We start from the raw sequence: 19,495 nt of genomic DNA on the forward strand, positions 1-19,495 counted from the left end.
CTATCAGTTTAATAAGCCACAGCTGCAAAATACTAACACGAATTCTTTACAGACGAATGGAAAAACTGGTAGAATCCGACCTAGGCGAGGATCAGTTTGGATTCCATAGAATGTTGGAACACGTAAGGTAATACTGACCCTACGACTTATCTTGGAAAATAGATTACGGAAAGGCAAACCTGCGTTTCTAGCATTTGTAGACTTAGAGAAAGCTTTTGACAATGTTGACTGGGGTACTCTCTTTCTAATTCTGAAGGTAGCAGGGGGTAAAATACAGGGAGCGAAAGGCTATTTACAATTTGTACAGAAAGCAGATGGCAGTTACAAGAGTCGAGGGGCATGAAAGGGAAGCAGTGGTTGGGAAGGGAGTGAGGCAGGTTTGTAGCCTATCTCTGAGGTTATTCAATCTGTATATTGAGAAAGCAGGAAAGGAAACAAAAGAAAAATTCGGAGTAGGAATTAAAATCCATGGAGAAGAAATAAAAACTTTGAGGTTCGCCGATGACATTGTAATTCTGTCAGAGACAGCGACGTACTTGGAACAGCAGTTGAGTGGAATGGACAGTGTCTTTAAAGGAGGATATAATATGAACAACAACAAAAGCAAAACGAGGATAATGGAATGTAGTCGACTTACATCGGGCGATGCTGATTAGATTAGGAAATGAGACACTTAAAGTAGTAAAGGAGTTTCGCTATTTGGGGAGCAAAGTAACTGATGATGGTCAAAGTAGAGAAGATATAAAATGTAGACTAGCAATGGCAAGGAAAGCATTTCTGAAGAAGAGAAATTTGTTAATATCAAGTATAGATCTAAGTGTGAGGAAGTCGTTTCTGAAAGTATTTGTATGGGGTGTAGCCATGTATGGAAGTGAAATGTGGGCGATAAGGAGTTTGGACAAGAAGAGAATAGAAGCTTTCAAAATGTGGTGTTACTGAAGAATGCTGAAGATTAGATGAGTAGATCACATAACTAATGAGGAGGTGTTCAATAGAATTGGGGAGGAGTTTGTGGCACAACTTGACTAGAAGAAGGAATCGGTTGGTAGGAAATGTTTTGAGGCATCAAGGAATCACCAGTTTAGTAATGTGGAGGGTAAAAATCGTAGAGGGAGACCAAGAGATGAATACACTAAGCAGATTCAGAAGGATGTAGGTTGCAGTAGGTACTGGGAGATGAAGAAGCTTGCACAAGATAGAGTAGCATTGAGAGCTGCATCAAACCAGTCTCAGGACTGAAGACCACAACAGCAGCAGCATTATAGATAGTGTATTGCAATATAGTGCAGTTATGCACAGTTAATAAAATAAATTCTTATAAAATACACCCACTCTGCATAAAGATCCAAAGATCATCAGTACACAGTACATGCTAAGCATCTGTGTTTTAGAAATAAGTCACATATGACTGATGGTACAATTAGTATTTAATAGCACATGTTTGCGAACTTCTTCTCAAATTTAAACGAGTTTGGCAACCTTGTTTGTTGAACAAATGTAAATTTCGGTATGTTTTATTTATCTAATAGCAATTTATTGGTGACAATCTTAAGAGATCTATTCACTGCAGATTAAAGAAAAAGACTGTTTGTAGGGCCCCTCGGTGATCTTGAAGAAATGCACTTACTCCCAGAACCAGTATTTGCACTTCCAACCGATGGTGTCACAATCAACACAGTTTCCAGCACTCTCTCTGGCCGCCTCTTTTTGGGTGGCCGTGATGGGAGTCTTTGTGAGATCGTATACAAGGTAATTCTTAAATTTTTTATAGAAATCTATAATATTGCACTAACTACATAACAAGAAATCCTAAATTTAAGATATGAAGAATTGAAAATAATAATATACCACATTTGTGTTTATACAGCTTACCATATACCACTAAAATACCTACAGTGTGTGTGTGTGTGTGTGTGTGTGTGTGTGTGTGTGTGTGTGTGTGTGTCTGGGCGCGCGCGCACTTGCGTGTGTGGGGGCGCGTGCTCGCGTTTTTGGACACTTGGATGTGGGCATGCTAATCTGAAATAAGCTATAATAGGAAATGTAGGATCTTCCTAAAAGTACTTTATTCAGTCAATATGTATTCATGACAGAGTGCTCATTTGTGTGTGCAGTGACTAATACTTAAAAGTTTGATTACATGGCACCAAGCAAGTTGGTGTAGTGGTCAGCTATTGGACAGCTTTTCAGTAGGACTGTGATTCAAATTCTCATCCAGCCTTAGGTTTATGTCTTCTGTGATGTTTAAATTGCGTAAGGCAAATGCCAGGATAATTCTATTGAAAGGGCACAGATAATTTCATCATCCAATCTGATCTTGTGTACCATCTCTAATGACTTTGTCATTGACAGCATGTTAAATCCTAATCCTCCTTATCAATTGTATGGAAGCAGATCAGTGGCGTGCCCTGAATTCAGCATCATAAAGTAAATTTTTATATTGAACCTAATTAAATTTTAAACTAAATTCAATGCTTGTGAACCAGCAGTTGCTTTACTGAAATGTTTTAAAGTTTGAAGTAACAACACTTGCCTCAGATTCTAAGTTTAGAACTTCGCAGAAATATTTTGAGTAATAGTGAGCATTCAAAATTAATACAAGAGGTTAAACACAATTGCCTATTTTGTTGCAAATGAAATCTGTGAAGTGCAGTTCACATCAAACTATGTCTTGGGACTTCCACACAGAAGTTATGATGTGTACAATTCACACTTAGCAAAAGAATGTTTAACCCCTAAGCACTTGTGTGCAAGAGCTAACACAAGTGCTTGTGTTGGTCAGTTAGATCTGGGCACAAATTAAGCTGAGTAGATATGTCTGTCTGAGATAAATGAGATGTTACGGTTTATTGATGATTTATAAACATAAATGAATGAAAACAGCATGTACTTAACATCATTTAATGACATTGTAATTTATTATGTGAGGAACAAAGGAAAAATAACATAATACAAAAAAAGCTATATACTATTAATGTAAAGCTATTTGGACTGTAAAAATATTTCAGTGAACTAACCACTTTTTGTGCAGATAACTTTGTAATGCGCTTTGCATACATGTTTCATAAAAATAGCACATAATGTGGAATGAATGCTTGTTGTCGTTTGTTCTTGGGCACATGTGACACCTATTCCACTTGGTCAGTGGTAGTTTGGTTCCAGTCTCCTCGTGTGTTTCATGACGATGATCCTGCTGTTGCTGTTTTGAACTATTGTGCTGTGGGCCATCAGAAACTACTTTGTCTCCATAACGTTGTGGGTATGTGACTGTTACCAATTCTCCTGACAGAACTCCACTATAAGTTGGCAAGCTTCTTCAGAAAAGTCTTCTTTGTACCTTTTGATTAATGTTCATCTCGTAAATGGCATAAGGGTTTAGTGCTGAGATATTGAGATGGAACAACACAACAAGGAGCCATCTCCGTGTTCTTCTGCGAACACTCTAGTACCTGCATAGCTGGCCACACGTGTCCTCACCACCCTTAGTGCAATTATAAGAGTAACAGTTTCTGTTGTTTTATCGGCACCTGCCTTTGCGTCTGTCTTGGCATAATTGTGTACTAATGATATTAGCATTACAGAGTAAGGTTTCCTGGAAATGTAAGAGACCACTTTTTTTCACAATGTTCCCACTAAAGTCAGCTCCTTGTCCAGCGACGTTCTGGCAAGTGATGTACCAGTTACCAACTGTTATGTTCCTCTCTGTCTCTAATGTGAACAGCAAGATGTTGAACATCTGAAGGACTATCACACTGACAGGCTGAACCAACAGTTTGCACTCCTGCATACACCAAGTGTGTGCTACTAAAGCAAACACTTATTAGTACCAGAAATTCATGAATAGCAGCCAACTTGTCAGACTTTTTCTCTCTCATCTCCATCATTGATGGTGTGTCCTGCACACCCACATATCCATGAAGTGGAGATGAGAAGCTCTGTAGGTTCCAGCAAACAGTAACAAGCCAAGAAATGCTGTCTCCCAATCTGTCTATTATAATCCTGTCGAAATAAAGAAGGACGACCTCCTCTGGTGTCTTTGCTCCCATTGCTGTGCACTGAGCTCAAGGTAAATGTGTGGTAATAATATTGTGGTTTTTAGTACAGTCCCTTTGACTAAACGGCAGTTTGTTCCATTAGGTTTTACCATATCTGTCCAGAAAGATAGCGAGTCAAATTTTCACAGTCACTGTTTCATCAGCAGAAGCAGCAGGAATGTCTGAATCAGCATTGTGTTCACTTTCTTCAACATTGTCAGCTTCAAAATCGGAAAATTCTTCCACAGATTCATCATCTTCAAGAAATAGTTCCACAATAATTTAGTCATCACTCAATATTTTATGCTTTCTGTGTCAGAAAATAAGAACAACCATGTAATTTTCCTTTCATCTAAGGGAAAAATAAAATTGGTAAATAATTAGATATGTAGAAAAGAAGAAATGCCCATATTCAGACTCTCGTAGCCCTGTATTTTACGGCTGAATACATACTCACAATGGGTTACAGGTGCCAAAAACTGGGGACCTTTTGTGTCGGTTTACAACCAGGGTTCTTGCCGTGTTTGGCTGACAGGTGTAACTTTACAAGGCTGTACCCAAAAGAAACCGAACTTTTGGGAGCAGAACTTTTTAAGTACCATGTTTTGCCCTCAGGAGGGCGCAGAGCAAACATTCCAACGTCAACAAGCCGCATAACATCACTGATGGAGGTCAGGACAAGTTTTGGCAGTGTGTATAGTGACAACTGTTTTGTGTGATTGTTGTTTTTGCATGGGTTGATTTTTCTTGAACAGTGTGTGGTGGTGAAATTCTGATTTTTGCCCAGAAAAAGTGGAACATAATCTCTAGAAATGTTTTGAAAAAATGGCATACATGGATTGTGCTGTGGGGAAAAGTGGTTTTCGTCTTTTAAAAAAATGGTGAAATGTCAGTTGACGACAAACCTCGTTCCACTCATCCTTCCACGACCTGAATGCGTGAAAATGTTGAAAACATTGTGGCAGTCGGATGACTGGTTTTTCCGCCATGACAATTCCCCTTCTCACACAGACCTGTCCGTATGACAATTTTTGACGAAAAATGGCATGGCCACTGTTCTTCAACCCCCATACTCATCCAACCTTGCCCTGTGCGGTTTTTGTTTCCTAGAATGAAAATAGACATGAAAGGAAAGTGTTTTGCTGATGTTGCTGTGGTGACAAAAAAAAAAAAACAGTGGAGGTGCTGTCAAGTATCACAAAACATGAATTTAAACAGTGTTCTGAAAAATGGAATAAAAGATTAGACAAGTATATTACTGCAAATGGAGAGTACTTTGAAGGGGATTAAAGGTTTGTGCTTAAAATGTGAATAAATTACTATTTTTATGTTTGGTTTCTTTTGGGCGCACCCCCCCCCCCCCCCCCTCCCCGCCCCACCCCCCTTTATATGTGCCCAATTAATAAAAGTTCCCCTTCATTACCCTGGTCTGTACTGTCTGCCTCCACTCGCAGCCCTAGTGTTTGTGCTACCCTCACAAGCTGTATGTGCACTCAATCTATCAGGAAGTTCTTGTACAGAAACTGAAGGCTGCTGTCTTCACTGTAAGAATGATCTAAACTGTCTTGGACACTGAAATAACATTGACAATGAGTTGTGTTCAGACATCTGCAATTATCTTGTGTCGTGTTGGTTGCCATTAGTTGGAAGTGACTATTGTTGGTCTAGGTTTGTGAATTTCTGCATTTTGTGTTAATTCAGAAGAAATTCCTGGTATTTGTGTAAATATCACATTTTATTTGTTATGTTCATGTTTGACAAAAATAGCTGGTTTATCTAGAAAGCAATGAGGTATTCTAATTTACCATGTGCTGTAAGACGTGAGAAGACTTTTAAATCTGGCTGAGGAGAAGAATGGAGAAAATTAAAATGGGTAGAAATGGTAAAAGAGGGTAAAGTTTGTGGAAGAATAAAATAAACAAGAATTATCCGTCAGTATTATAATAAACAAGAATTATCCGTCAGTATTATATAAAGATAAGTGTACTGGGTGAGACATATTTCAATGAATAATTGTTTGTAAAAAGCTACCAAAAGGAAAAAATAAAACTGAAAACAAGCAGAGGTGTGCTGACAGGTTTGAAGGAATAAATACCTTATCAAGGATTAGAGTAATCAACTAGAAATGTGACATCATGGAGGACAAAGTTCAAATGATGTCTGTCAGCCGACATATTTTTACCGTGATACTATAAGACCTGTATGTCATAGTGAAGAATTGCCTATGCCAGAAATTACTGAGAAAGTGACAGCGAGTGAAGATGAAAAATGTTAGTGCTGTCCTTCATAGGTGTCTGCAAGCACCTCTTGGGCAACCGCAAGGCAGAGACGTACCATAATATTGCACATAGAAGTTTGAGATCATGTCACCAGATGTTACGAAAATGTTGCTTAAGATGCACTTCTTAGCCAATCATTGGGACTTCTTCCCCAATAACCTTTGTATTGTCTTGTGTTTTTGTTGGTCCAGTTTACAATAGTAGCTTATGCATAAGACCTAAATCATTTTATGTTTATACATGCAAAAGTGATTTATATGCGTACATATTTAAAATTACAAATAATACCCTTGAAACATTTAAACATTGTTGTGTTATACACTTTTAAATATTCTTTAGTGAAGTAAAATCAGTGATGCTGTAAATATGACTTCAAAGATTTTGTCATTAGTAACTAACATAGTTAATCTAGGAAAAGATGGATTGCTGTTTAATGTAAAAGAGACACTTAATGTTGCAGACAGGCACTATTAAGACACTTACACAAAGCTTTCGGCCACAGCCTTCATCAACAGAGGAGAAGCACACACCATTCATGCACACAAGCAAGCACACCTCACACACACACACACACACACACACACACACACACACACACACACACACACACACATACATAACAGGCAGCTCAGGCCAGAATGAATTTGATCCCAAGCTGCCATATTTGGTGGTCATACTGCATTCCAGTGAGATGGTCCTATAGTGAAGTATTGCAGGAAATTGTGTAGGAAATACTTTTAGGCACATGTTTTTACTTGTACGTTAATCATTTCTTTGATTCCTTTGTGTACTGATGCGTACGTCTTTGCAGTTTACATTGTTTTGAGTGTGTGTCGTTTTACAAGATACATGTCATATATAATCTGATGCACGCATTTACCTAACTACTATCGAATTTGGCCTTCACAGACATTCTAGCTGGATTCATTGGGAAAATTTCACTCAGAAAAGACAGTTTTGATGTTGACAGTGTTTTATAGACATATGTAATGTTTCCAGAATGAGATTCTCACTCTGCAGCGGAGTGTGCCCTGATATGAAACTTCCTGGCAGATTAAAACTGTGTGCCCCCAGGCTGTGGCTAAGTCATGTCTCCGCAATATCCTTTCTTTCATCCCCCAGGCTGTGGCTAAGCCATGTCTCTGCAATATCCTTTCTTTCATCCCCCAGGCTGTGGCTAAGCCATGTCTCCACAATATCCTTTCTTTCACATCCCCCAGGCTGTGGCTAAGCCATGTCTCCGCAATATCCTTTCTTTCAGGAGTGCTAGTTCTGCAAGGTTCGCAGGAGAGCTTCTGTAAAGTTTGGAAGGTAGGAGACGAGGTACTGGCAGAAGTAAAGCTGTGAGTACCGGGCGTGAGTCGTGCTTCGGTAGCTCAGTTGGTAGAGCACTTGCCCGCGAAAGGCAAAGGTCCCGAGTTCGAGTCTCGGTCGGGCACACAGTTTTAATCTACCAGGAAGTTTCATATGTAATGTTGTTTGTCAGATATCCCCATCATATATGATTTGTTCAGTTTACATTAAATTTTTGTAAAGCTAAACAGTATTACCTAAGTTCTGTAAATCTTTTTTGTTTTTTGCAGGCAGAGGGCAGTTGGTTTGGGAAACGCTGCAAGAAAGTAAACCACTCAAAAAGTGCCTTGTCATTTTTGGTACCTTCATTCATAAGTGGCGCTTTTGTTGAGGAAGACCAAATTGTTCAAATTACTGTTGATAATAGTCGCAACATACTATATACACTGACTGAAAAAGGTTCTATTAGTGTTTATGACCTTGGTGAAGACGGAGAATCAATGAGTCATATTGTTACAACTAGTCAGTCAACTTTAGTGCAGAATGCTGTCAATATTGTTAGGTAGTTTTTCTGTGTTATCATTTTTAAGTTTCAGAAAACAATAACTGATAGTGCTCTAGATATTATGTCTGTTTCTGTGGCAAACAGTGTTTATTGTTCTTTATCATTTATTGAGCTTTAATAATATACTTCTTGGAGTATTAATTTCCTTTCTGTACACAAGTTTCCATACGTCATTAATACAAGATACTTACAGCACTTTTTTGTTACAGAACTTTAGATAGCAATGTTTTTCGCCACATTGTGAGCATATCTCCAATAGAAGCTCGTGAATCTCTTCATGTGAATCTTGTGGCAGTAACAAAAGCAGGAGTGCGTCTGTATTTCACAACAAGTCCTGTCACATCACTAACAGTTCGACCATATGCATTACATCTTGTCCATGTAAGACTTCCTCCAGGCTTTGCTGCATGTGCATTGCCTCAGCAACCAAGAAATGTAAACTTGGCACATTACAGCAGGGGTAAGTACTGATGACTTGAAGTGAAACATAATTGTCAAAGAACCGATACTTGCAGAAGAACACTTCTTGACATGAATACTTGCAATTCAGTTAGATTAATTGAAACAAAATGAATGGAGAAAATGGGTATGAAATCGATGAAGCTGCAATGATATGAAATGGTATCAGGAAGATCATTCAGAAATGTTGAACCTAAAGTGTATTGAATATACTGTGATCATTGAAAATTTGTCCACTACAGCTGACACACATGCACACGCACCCCTTCCCCCCAACACACACACACACACACACACACACACACACACACACACACACTACTACTACTACTACCACCACCACCACCTCCACCACTGCCACCACCTCTATTGCAACTAAACTTTGATTGTATATTTGTATTTGGGGGATGGTGCTGTGGCTCTTACACACAACATATGGTAAGCTGATTGTTAATTGAAGTTAATTTTACTAGGGATTGTCTGAGGGGATAATCAGAGAGATAATAATTTTATTTTGGGACTGCATTCATCAGGCGTCCTCTCCTGTGCCAGCCTCTTCACCCCAGAGTAGCACTTAACACCCAATGTCCTGAACCATTTGTTGGATGTGTTCCAATCCCTTTCTTCCCCTACAGTGAATCTCTGTTACTCTCTCTAGCACCATGGAAGTTCTCCTTGATGCTTTTAACTTATTCCACATATTCCTCCTTCACTAGTTCTATAAAGAACTTCCTCATTTCTTATTTTGTCTGTCTGTTTTTTATTAATTTTCAGTACCCTTTTGTAACAAAAAATTTCGTATGCCTCGATTTTTCTTTCCCAGTTTCACACAGTTCATGATTGACTTCCACTCATTGCTGTTCTCCAGACATGTCTACTCTGAGCTGTATCCTAAAATGAATCCCTTTGTTTGATAGGAGTAGACTTCTTTCAATAAGTCCCTGGAGGCTTTCTATGTCGTCTTTGATTTGTCTGTCACATTATTTTATTTCCTATTTTCCAGGGAGCAGAATTCCCTACTTTATCTGCAACATGGTTCTCAATTTTGGTATTAAGTTTGCACATAATCTCATTTCTGCTGCTGCTCCTCATTTCTCTCATCTTCCTTCGGTTTGCTCTCAATGCATGGGATGTGCTTGTTAGATGGTTCAGTCCGTTTAGTAGATGCTGAAATTCTTCCTTACTTTCACAGAAGGTAGCAATGTTGTCAGAAAATCTTACCATTGATATCCTTTCACTCTGAATTTTAATCATACTCCTGAAACCTTTTATTTCCATCATTGCCTCTTCAGTGCATAGATTGAACAGTAGAGGTAAAAGACTATGTTGCGGGGTTGAATGAATTAACTTTATTGCAACAGAAAAACTAAACTCTAAGACTCAGTTTAATAGCACATTCAATAATGGAGAAAAAAAAAAACATGTATAAAAAAAAGGAAAACATAAGTCAATAACTGCGGCAAAGATAATGATTAAAAGTAGTAATTACTTGCACGTAGCATTACACTGCACTTCTCCACTCACCCCATAGTGTCAATGATAGTTTCTGTTGAATTGGACAAGGTAACAACCTAACATTATATGTAGCCTCTGGCGCCCATTGCAGCTGATCTGTGATGGGACAGTGGAGTGACTGGAGCGTTGATAAGAGTCCGTGGTGTGTGTAGATTAGTCCGTATCAGTGTAGGGTGCATGGAAAGCTGGTTTGACATAGTTGATGGCAATGGAGGTTGTCATATCCATCACACTGATTTTGAATGTCTTGTCCTCCCTACTCATGACATGGTAAGATCTATTGTAGGGCAGCTGCAGTGGCTTTTGAATTGCGTCATGCTGTACAAAGACATGATGGTACTCTCTTAGCTTATTAAAAACAAAAGGGTTAAGAGGCTACTGATCCCTTGCAGCAATGGGGCATAGTTGCCGAATTTGTGTAAGAAGCTTTTGCTGGAAATCTGACTGGACAATGCAATTGCGTGGTGCATTGGCAAAGAACTCACTCAGCAGACATATTGGCTGGCCATAAAAAAGTGCTGCAGTTGTGGCTTTCATGTCTTAATTCAGACACACGTGGAGCCAGGAGGACAATGGGCAACATTTCTGTCCACCACTGCGAGTTGAATTGTGTGCAGTGCATGCATTTAATTAAACCATTCACTGCCAGTTGGTAAGCTATAGTTCTAATCCACTTCATACCCAGTAGGACAGTAGTGCTTTGAACAGATAAGGCTCAGATTGGTCTGTTGGAACGTATAGAGGCATATCAAAAACCATCCCCAGAAGAATGCAGTCGCGACAGTATCAGTGGTAATGTCGGCAGTGGGGAACATCTCGTGCCAGTGTGTAAGAAGATTGTGGCTATAATGCAGTAGGTGTATCCTTCTGATGGTGGGAGATATCTTTCAAGGTCTAGATGCTCATGTTCAAGTCTGTGATTCGGAGGAGGAAACATGCCAAGAAGTGACCAGATGTGCCAGCTAACTTTATTCCATTGACAGGTCACATGTTGTCGCACATATTGCTTACAGTCTGTTCATGTGTGACCAGACAAAAGTTCACTTCATTGTGTTGGTGGTGGCTCGTACTCCAGGATGCAACGTTTTATGTAAAGAGACGAATGCCTGCTGGAGAAAGTCAGTAGTCACAGATGGTGGCAGTTTGTTAGTGGGGACATTACAATACTGTACTGGAGTTAGTGGTTGCAGTGTAATACGCAGAGTTGTAGTGCTGATGGTTCTGCCAATGAATCTCATGGCTCACTATTTGATTGTTGCACTGTGGTGAGAGCTTCAAAATCAACTGCATCAGTGACCACTTGATTTGAGAGAGATCATCTGGCACATTCAGTTCTCCTTCAACATGAATGATATTATCAGTGAACTGTCAGATATAGTTCGGATATCACAGCTCACATGGTGAAACTTTCTCAGGACACTGGCAGAAAACATATGTTAGTGGCTTTTGAACTGTGGTGAGTGAACTGCTGTCCCTCCAACATGTAACAAAATTTCTTAATAGCAGCATAGGCTGCTGAATCCTGCCTAGTTGTCGAATATGGGGTGTCTAGGAAACATGCTTTCTCGGATCGCTAGACAACAGTTCAAGCAAATTGTATTAATGAGTTTTATTACGAAATGAACAATGACAATACTTAACTTTGACAATAACACGGAAGTGTCACAAGCAACGGGCGACATGCAAATAAGAAATCTCTTCAGTATATACAATTCGTAATACAAGTGAAGTAATACAGTGGGCTTGCTAGTCGTGAAGCTTCTGTAGAACTGGGTCACAGCCAGTCGGTGCAGCGCTTATGTCCTCTTAATGTAGAGGCCACTGTTGTCATTTTTCGTCCTGGAGAGGGGTCGGTCAACACGCTATTGGCTGATGTCTCACAGCCCCCTGTACTGTAATGTTCCCAACTGGCGTGCCAGCACTTGACTTTACGCTGTAACATAGGCAGCATACAGTTCACAATTTTTGCTGAAAAAGGCTATGGGCTGGAGGTGCTCCCCTATTTGCTGTTGCAGTGCAGCGCCAATTGCGGTGGCTGACATGTCAACCATCAGGGTAAGAGGCACCTGTGGAACTGGTTGCACTAACAGTGTAGCTTCTGCGATGGCAGTCTTCAGCTTGGTACACGCCAATTTGGCCTCACCATTACGCTGGAGTTGGTCCTTTGGCAGTGAACCGTGCAAGATTTTATTCAGTAGTGCGGCTAGGAGGACATCATAGTCAACAATCTGACATTAAAAATTGTTTATGGCAAGAAATAGTCATAATTCTTTAAGTATGATCGGCTGCTGCTACTTCACGGCTGCGCGGAGTGGCTGTGCAGTTAGAGGCGCCATATCACGTATCGTGCAGCCCCTCCTGCCGGAGGTTTGAGTCCTCCCCCAGGTATGGATTTGTTTTGTTCTTGGTGTAAGTGTGTGTGTGTGTGTGTGTGTGTGTGTGTGTGTGTGTGTGTGTGTGTGTGTGTGTGTGTAAGTCTGGGGACTGATGACCTCAGCAGTTTGGTCCCTTGGGCATTCACACATATTTCTACATTCTCTTAGAGTGGCCATGTCTTGCACATTGATAGCGTTCCCTGGGAACTGTATGTTGGCTGCTCCAAAGAAGCACTTACTCAGGTTGAGAGTAGGCTTTGTGCTTGTAGACGAGTGAAAATCTGTCGTAGGTGTTGACAGGTGTTCTGCCTCAGAGTTTGACAAGACCAGGCCATCGTCAGTATGCACAAAAGACGTCCATCACATCCGATTTCACCTGTAACCCATTGAAATGTTTGGGCAGCATTACGAAGTCCAAAAGGCATTCCGGTAAATTCAAATACTCCGAACAGTGTGCAGCCGGTGGTCGTAGCAACATTGTCCAGTGCCATAGGTATCTGGTAAAATGCACAAACTAAGTTCAACGTTGAAAAGATTTGCTTACTGTGGACATTGAACATCTTTGATTTACAGTACTAAGTATCAATCTGAATGGTTCTAGCATTGAGCTGTCTATAGCCGTCACATGGTTTCCATCCATTATTTGTCTTTGGGACCAAGTGTAGTGGAGATGCCCAACTACTGCTCAATGGGCGGCAGATTCCATGTGCAAACATAGACAAGAATTCCTGCGAGCATGAAGTAGTTGTCCAGGTGCAGTCAGAATATAGTCCACTGTCAAGGGCTGCACTGGTGCTAGTATGGAAGTCGGGCATGTGATCTCCAGTAACTGTGTGAGGAGCTATATAAGCGACAATCACTGTTAATCATCTGTGCTGAGTGCAGGCTTCGCGACCCTGGGGCTCCTGAGGTGGGGGAGTGGTAAATGCCGCCAGTCCCCCGTCACCCTAAGCTCTGAATATGCTTCAGCAACCACTGTTTGGCACAGCAATGAAATGTTGTGTGTTGCAGGAATGGTAAAAACCACTATAAAAAAACCCTTAATCTCAGGGTGTGTTACGCACTTATAAGATGCATGCCTGTTGAGTGGGAACAGTCATTAGCGGACAACCTCTGGGGAACATGCTGCACCTCATTTGTATAAGGCTTAGGGCTTGTATTTCCCTTTCTGACCATGGGACCAATAAAGACCCTCAAAACCTTCTCTCCCTCCTAGCGGAATGGGTGGGCCATTTGGAGGTACCAACGTCCAGTCACACAAGAGGCATCATGTGACGAGCTCTCCAGATTCTGAAGTAGTTAAATGTAGTTCGGTATTTAGTAACAGAATGCATGCTGCAGGACAGAATATATTTTTAATAGCTAAGACGAAAGAGAACCTTTGAGAAGGCCTCCCCTTTTTACATTGAATAGGGTTACGGGACATTGTAGGGACATTAAATCAGTCAAGCGGCTATGAAACGGGACGCTTTTTCTAATTCCCTGCAAGCAACGTACCTGCAGGAAGTGAAGTGCCTTCGGGAGTATGCCATTGAAACAGAGCTCCACTCCACGTTTAATTAAATCAAAGGGGTTGTGACATTCTAGGGTCTCAAAGAAGAACTGAAAGTTGAGTGGGCCGAAGAAGGAATAGTGATGCACAGAATATCATGAGAAGGGTGGATAGTGATCTCGTCTTATCAGACTCCGTTATCCTTACATTCAGCAGCACGAAACTAGCCGAGCATGTTAAGGTAGGCTTCCTTTGCCTCAATATACGGCCTTATGTCCCCAACCCAATGCGCTGTTCTGAATGCCAGTGCTTCGAGCATGTTACTCTAGAGTATCACAGAGAAGCCACTTGCGGCAAATGTGGTAAGGCCACCCACATAGGAGTCACTTGTTCATCTCTCTTGAAGAGTGTGAATTTCTCTGGGAATCATCCTGTCTGGAGTTGGGACTGCAGCATACATCTTGAAGAATGAAAGGTACAAGAGCTTAATATAATAAAGTGCATTCCATACAATGAGCCAAAAAGCCGAATAAAGCCATGCTGCTCCACAACGTTCTCCACGTTCTTTGTTTCAATTGTTAAACAGCTGGTGCAGAAATCCAAAACTGCTACACAAACGGAGGTTGCCAGTGTCAGCACTAGTACCTGCATTTTTCAGTGCACTTGTGCTGCTGCAGTCATTCCGAAGCCCCTGTCCCTCTCACCGGAACTTCAGAAAAGTTCATGGTTGCTGACATTGGAGAACTCCTTGCCCACTCCAAAGATCGTCTTGTCCACCGCCCAGCACTGCCACTCCCACTCCTGCAGTGGTTGCTCCGAAGCTGCCTCAGACAACAAAAATTGAAGTCAAAGGCAAAGAATAGCTCACTGACAGAGACTGGAAGTACACAGTTCAACGATGTTGGCATCATTCTCTTTGATGTCTCTCTTCGGAATCTTCTTAAGAGGCGATTTACCTTGATGTCAGACTGGGGCAAACATCTCTCCCCAAAACAGCATCCACCCATTGCGGGCTTCCCTCCCCAACAGAGTCAGGATGAAAGTGCTACCTTTGTGATAAATGGCTCCCATCCTACAGTGTAACATTAATAGGTTCAGGACATATGTGAAGAACATGAAACTCATTGTACAGGAACATGCCCCCTGTACTTGCATTTGCAGGAAACACATTTTAAGGCATCTGATGCCTCTGTACTACAGGGCTATGTGCTCTATTGTAAGGATGACCTGGTGAGAAAGGGACGAGAGGTGTCGCTGCATTTGTCAGTAATGCACACCATTCCTGCGCTCTCCCCCTGGCTACTGACCTTCAAGCAGTTGCCGTTTAAATTCCTGTGTGTTGGAGGATAACTGTCTGCTCACTGTGTCGTATCTCCACAAGATGCAATAGACGTTGAGGCCCTCGCAGGCTTTATTGAACAACTCCCCCTGCCCGTTTCTGCTACTGAGTGATTTCAATGCCCATAATGTGTTATGGGACTCGAACTATACTTGCCCCAAGGGTCGAGTCTTGGATGACTTCATGATGTCTCAGGAACTGAGCATCTTCAACGTTGGCAGTCCCACTAATTCCTTGGCTGCTACGAGGTCATCCTCAGCCATCAACTTCTTTTTCTGCTTTCAAGCCCTTGCAGCCTCAGCACGGGAAGCAACTGACATCCTTCATTCCAGTGACCATTTTCCCCCATTGATCCACCTACTGGATGGGGGATTGCTTGAAAGAAGCCACCAAAGTGGATGATCAGTAGGGCTAACTGGATGCTGTTTAGCCAACTGGCAGTGTTTGAGCACCACAACAGTGTCCTGTAAAGAGTGGACCATATCACCTGAGTGATCCATCACACTGTTGAACAATCGACCCAAAAGTCCTCAGGTCATCTCGGGAGGCGACATGTACCTTGGTGGACAGGGGAATGCCATTCAGCAATCCGAGACAGGCATGCAGCTCTTAGTAGATTTAAATGCTGCCCAACTGCAGACAACTTCATAGCTTTTAGAGTCGAGAAGGCTAAGGGTCGACACCTAATTAAGGAGACCAAGAAAAGGCCGTGGCAAGCATTCCTGGACTCTAACTGCTCTACTTGTTCTACAAAAGTATGGGAAGCCATCAGGAGGCTTTCTGGTAAACAGTCGTTTACCAATAGGAGTGGTGCTGAAACGCGGGTATCTTCAAATGATGCCCAGAGACATTCAGATGATCGCAGAGCTTTTTGCAGCAACTACGGCCAGTGCCAGCCAGGATCCAGCATTTCACTCCTACTGTGTGACTGCAGGGATGGGCGAGTTAGACTTCAGACCCCACAATTCTGAATCTGACAACTACCCTTTCTCCATGTGGGAGCTGGAATCAGTACTGTGTGAGGCTCATGATACTGCACTCCAGTCACAATAAAATCCAGTACTGTACACTTTGACATTTGCCAGCAGTGTCAAAGAAAATCCTCCTCGATGGTTTTAATCTTAAATGGCAGACAGGCAACTTCCCCAGTTCATGGAGAGAGGCAATTCTGATGCGTGTTCTCAGACCAGGAAAGAACTGAACATGTCCCAGTAACTACTGGAGCATCGTCTTAATGAGCTGTGTAGGAAAGTCCCTGGAGCACATGGTTAACTGTTGCTTGATCTGGTTGTTAAGAGACCAGGCATCCCCTTAGTCACTCTGTGTGCACTTCACAGATGTGACTATTCAGCAGGCTTTCTTATGTAAACATCAGCCTTGATATATTCTTCAATATTAATAAGGCGCACGACACTACTTGGACACACAGTATTTTCAAACAACCCCCTCATTGGGGCTTTCGTGGCCGCTTCCCCAATTTCATACAGTCCTTCCTGTCTAAGTGCTTTTTTATGTCACGAGTTGGTGACGTGCTGTCAGATTGTTTTGAGCCACAGCCATAAACAGTATCATGTCTACAGTAGGTAGTCCTGTACAGTGTTCTGTATTTGTGGATGATTTTGTTGTTTCCTGTTCCTCCTCCAGTGTTGCAACAGTGACCCATCAGTTGAAAATTACAGTGCAGAGGTTAGAGAACTGGGCTGCAAATGTGGGTTTTCAGTTTTTTGCAGGTAAGTGTGTGTGTCCATTTTAATTGTCCTCGTCGTATTTTTAATTTATATGACTTGTGCATATGAGGAACACCATTCTACATTTTAAAGACTCAGTGAGGTTTCTGGGCCTCCTTTTTGACTCCAATCTATGTGGTTACCACACCTGAGAGGCCTGAAAGCCAGAACCCAGAAGATGCTGAATGTTGTAAAATGCCTTAGCCACAGGTCTTGGTGAGCAGACAGGATGTGCGTGTTCCAGTTTTACAGGCCTTTCATGGCTACAATATGGAGTACTGTGTGTGGCTCAGCAAGGCCTTCTGAGCTGAAGATTGATGCTATCCCTCATGAGGGAATTAGACTGGCCACAGGTGCTTATAGGATCAGCCCCATATTCAGTCCCTGTGCTGAGGCTGGGAAACCACCACTCACCATCCTGCGTGGTACATCAGGCATGTAAGTTCCCTGCAGCTCTGACTTCCCCTGCATACCACAGTGTCGCTCACCCACCTGTGTAACGTCTTTCCTCCAATTGTACACAAGCAACATGCCGTTTGGGATCTGCGTGCAGCATGTGCTGGGTTCACTTGGTGCGGAGCATGTACAACCTCAAATCAAAGGTTTCAACCACCTGCCATCATGGTCATTGGAGAGATAAAGTGTAATTTTAGATTGGGTACAAATAGGAGAGATTGTTCTCTTGCTTCTGTTTTTAATGTAATATTTTCTGACATTTTAAATGAGGCACTAAAACTCTACAGACTATCTTTATGGATGGGACTAAACAGGGGAAGTCCATTGAGTGCTGTGTTTTTTTTTGTGGATCATGGCAACAAGGTCCATCTGCTTCAAGGCTTTACTGTCTTTGATGCAGAATTATATGTGATCTTATGGGCACTGGAGCATATGAGACATTCTTCAAGGGGTAAATATCTGGTCTGTTCAGATTCCCTGAGTGCCCTTCACTCATTACGATGTTTGTACCCAGCAGATAAAGTATTCCAGAATATGCAGGATGCCCTCCTCCGATTCCAATGGTTGGGAGAGATGTCTTTGTGCTGGGTACCAGGGCACATGGGTATTGCAGGGAATAAAAGGGCGGATCTACAGCCATTGGGGCCAGCCATGATCCTCATTTCAGAGCACCATCCCCCTGCATGCTATAGCCTTGCTGTTGAGGTACAGAGTCTTGCATCAGTGGGAGAATGAGTGGCTGGAAGTGACAGGCAGTAAGCTCCATCTAGTAAAGCCCACAGTGGGGCCATAGCACACCTCCTTCCGGCGACGTAGACTGGGCGAGGCAGCTCTTACTTGTCCCAGCATACCCTGCAGCCCTACAACACTTGGCTTCTTGCTTCAGCGCAACAGCCCTCCAATGTGTGGTGCTCCTCGCATACAGTTCACTGAGCACCACATTTTACTAGGTTGTATTTTAGTTTTGGACCAGAGGGCAGCGGCAGATTTGCTGGCAGACCTGCACTCTATTTTAAGTTACATTGAAACAAATGTGATTAGAGTTTTAAGGTTTTGTGATCTGTCTCACTTGTTTCTGCAAATTTTTGGGAGATGATCTTAGTGCGTTAAGAGTGTGAAAGCAGCACCCATGTTTTTTGTAAGTGGTCAACCAGTCGCATTTCCTTTTGTTTTCTTTTAGCTGCATGCGTGGAATGTCGGATCCCTTAACCAGGCGGGAGGTTAGAAAATTTGAAAAGGGAAATGGATAGGTTAAAGTTAAATATAGTGGGAATTAGTGAAGTTCGGTGGCAGGAAGAACAAGACTTTTGGACAGGTGAATACAGGGTTATAAAAACAAAATCAAATACGGGTAATGCAGGAGTAGGTTTAATAATGAATAAAAAAATAGGAGTGTGGGTAAGCTACTACAAACAGCATAGTGAACGCATTATTGTTGTCAAGGTAGACACGAAGCCCATGCCTACTACAGTAGTACAAGTTTATGTGCCAACTAGCTCTGCAAAATGATGAAGAAATTGATGAAATGTATGATTAGATAAAAGAAATTATTCAGGTAGTGAAGGGAGACGAAAATTTAATAGTCATGGGTGACTGGGACTCGGGAGTAGGAAAAGGGAGAGATGGAAACATAGTAGGTGAATATGGATTGGGGGTAAGAAATGAAAGAGGAAGCCGTCTGGTAGAATTTTGCACAGAGCATAACTTAATCATAGCTAACACTTGGTTCAAGAATCATAAAAGAAGGTTGTATACATGGAAGAATCCTGGAGATACTAGAAGGTATCAGATAGATTATATAATGGTAAGACAGAGATTTAGGAACCAGAATTTAAATTGTAAGACAGATGTGGACTCTGACCACAATCTATTGGTTATGAACTATAAATTAAAACTAAAGAAACTCCAAAAAGGTGGGAATTTAAGGAGATGGGACCTGGATAAACTGAAAGAACCAGAGG

General features: G+C 41.8%; 1 protein-coding gene across 1 annotated transcript in view; it reads left to right on the top strand.

Annotated features, from left to right (window-relative positions):
• LOC124795542 (nuclear pore complex protein Nup155) overlaps positions 1 to 19,495 on the top strand; it is a 258,190-nt gene that overhangs the window by 46,403 nt on the left and 192,292 nt on the right. The window contains 3 exon segments of the mRNA XM_047259615.1: positions 1,595 to 1,749; positions 7,897 to 8,168; positions 8,381 to 8,631. Of these exon segments, the coding sequence (XP_047115571.1) occupies positions 1,595 to 1,749; positions 7,897 to 8,168; positions 8,381 to 8,631 (678 nt within the window).

The sequence above is a fragment of the Schistocerca piceifrons genome, chromosome 4 (assembly GCF_021461385.2).
Source record: "Schistocerca piceifrons isolate TAMUIC-IGC-003096 chromosome 4, iqSchPice1.1, whole genome shotgun sequence".
Classification (NCBI taxonomy): domain Eukaryota; kingdom Metazoa; phylum Arthropoda; class Insecta; order Orthoptera; family Acrididae; genus Schistocerca; species Schistocerca piceifrons.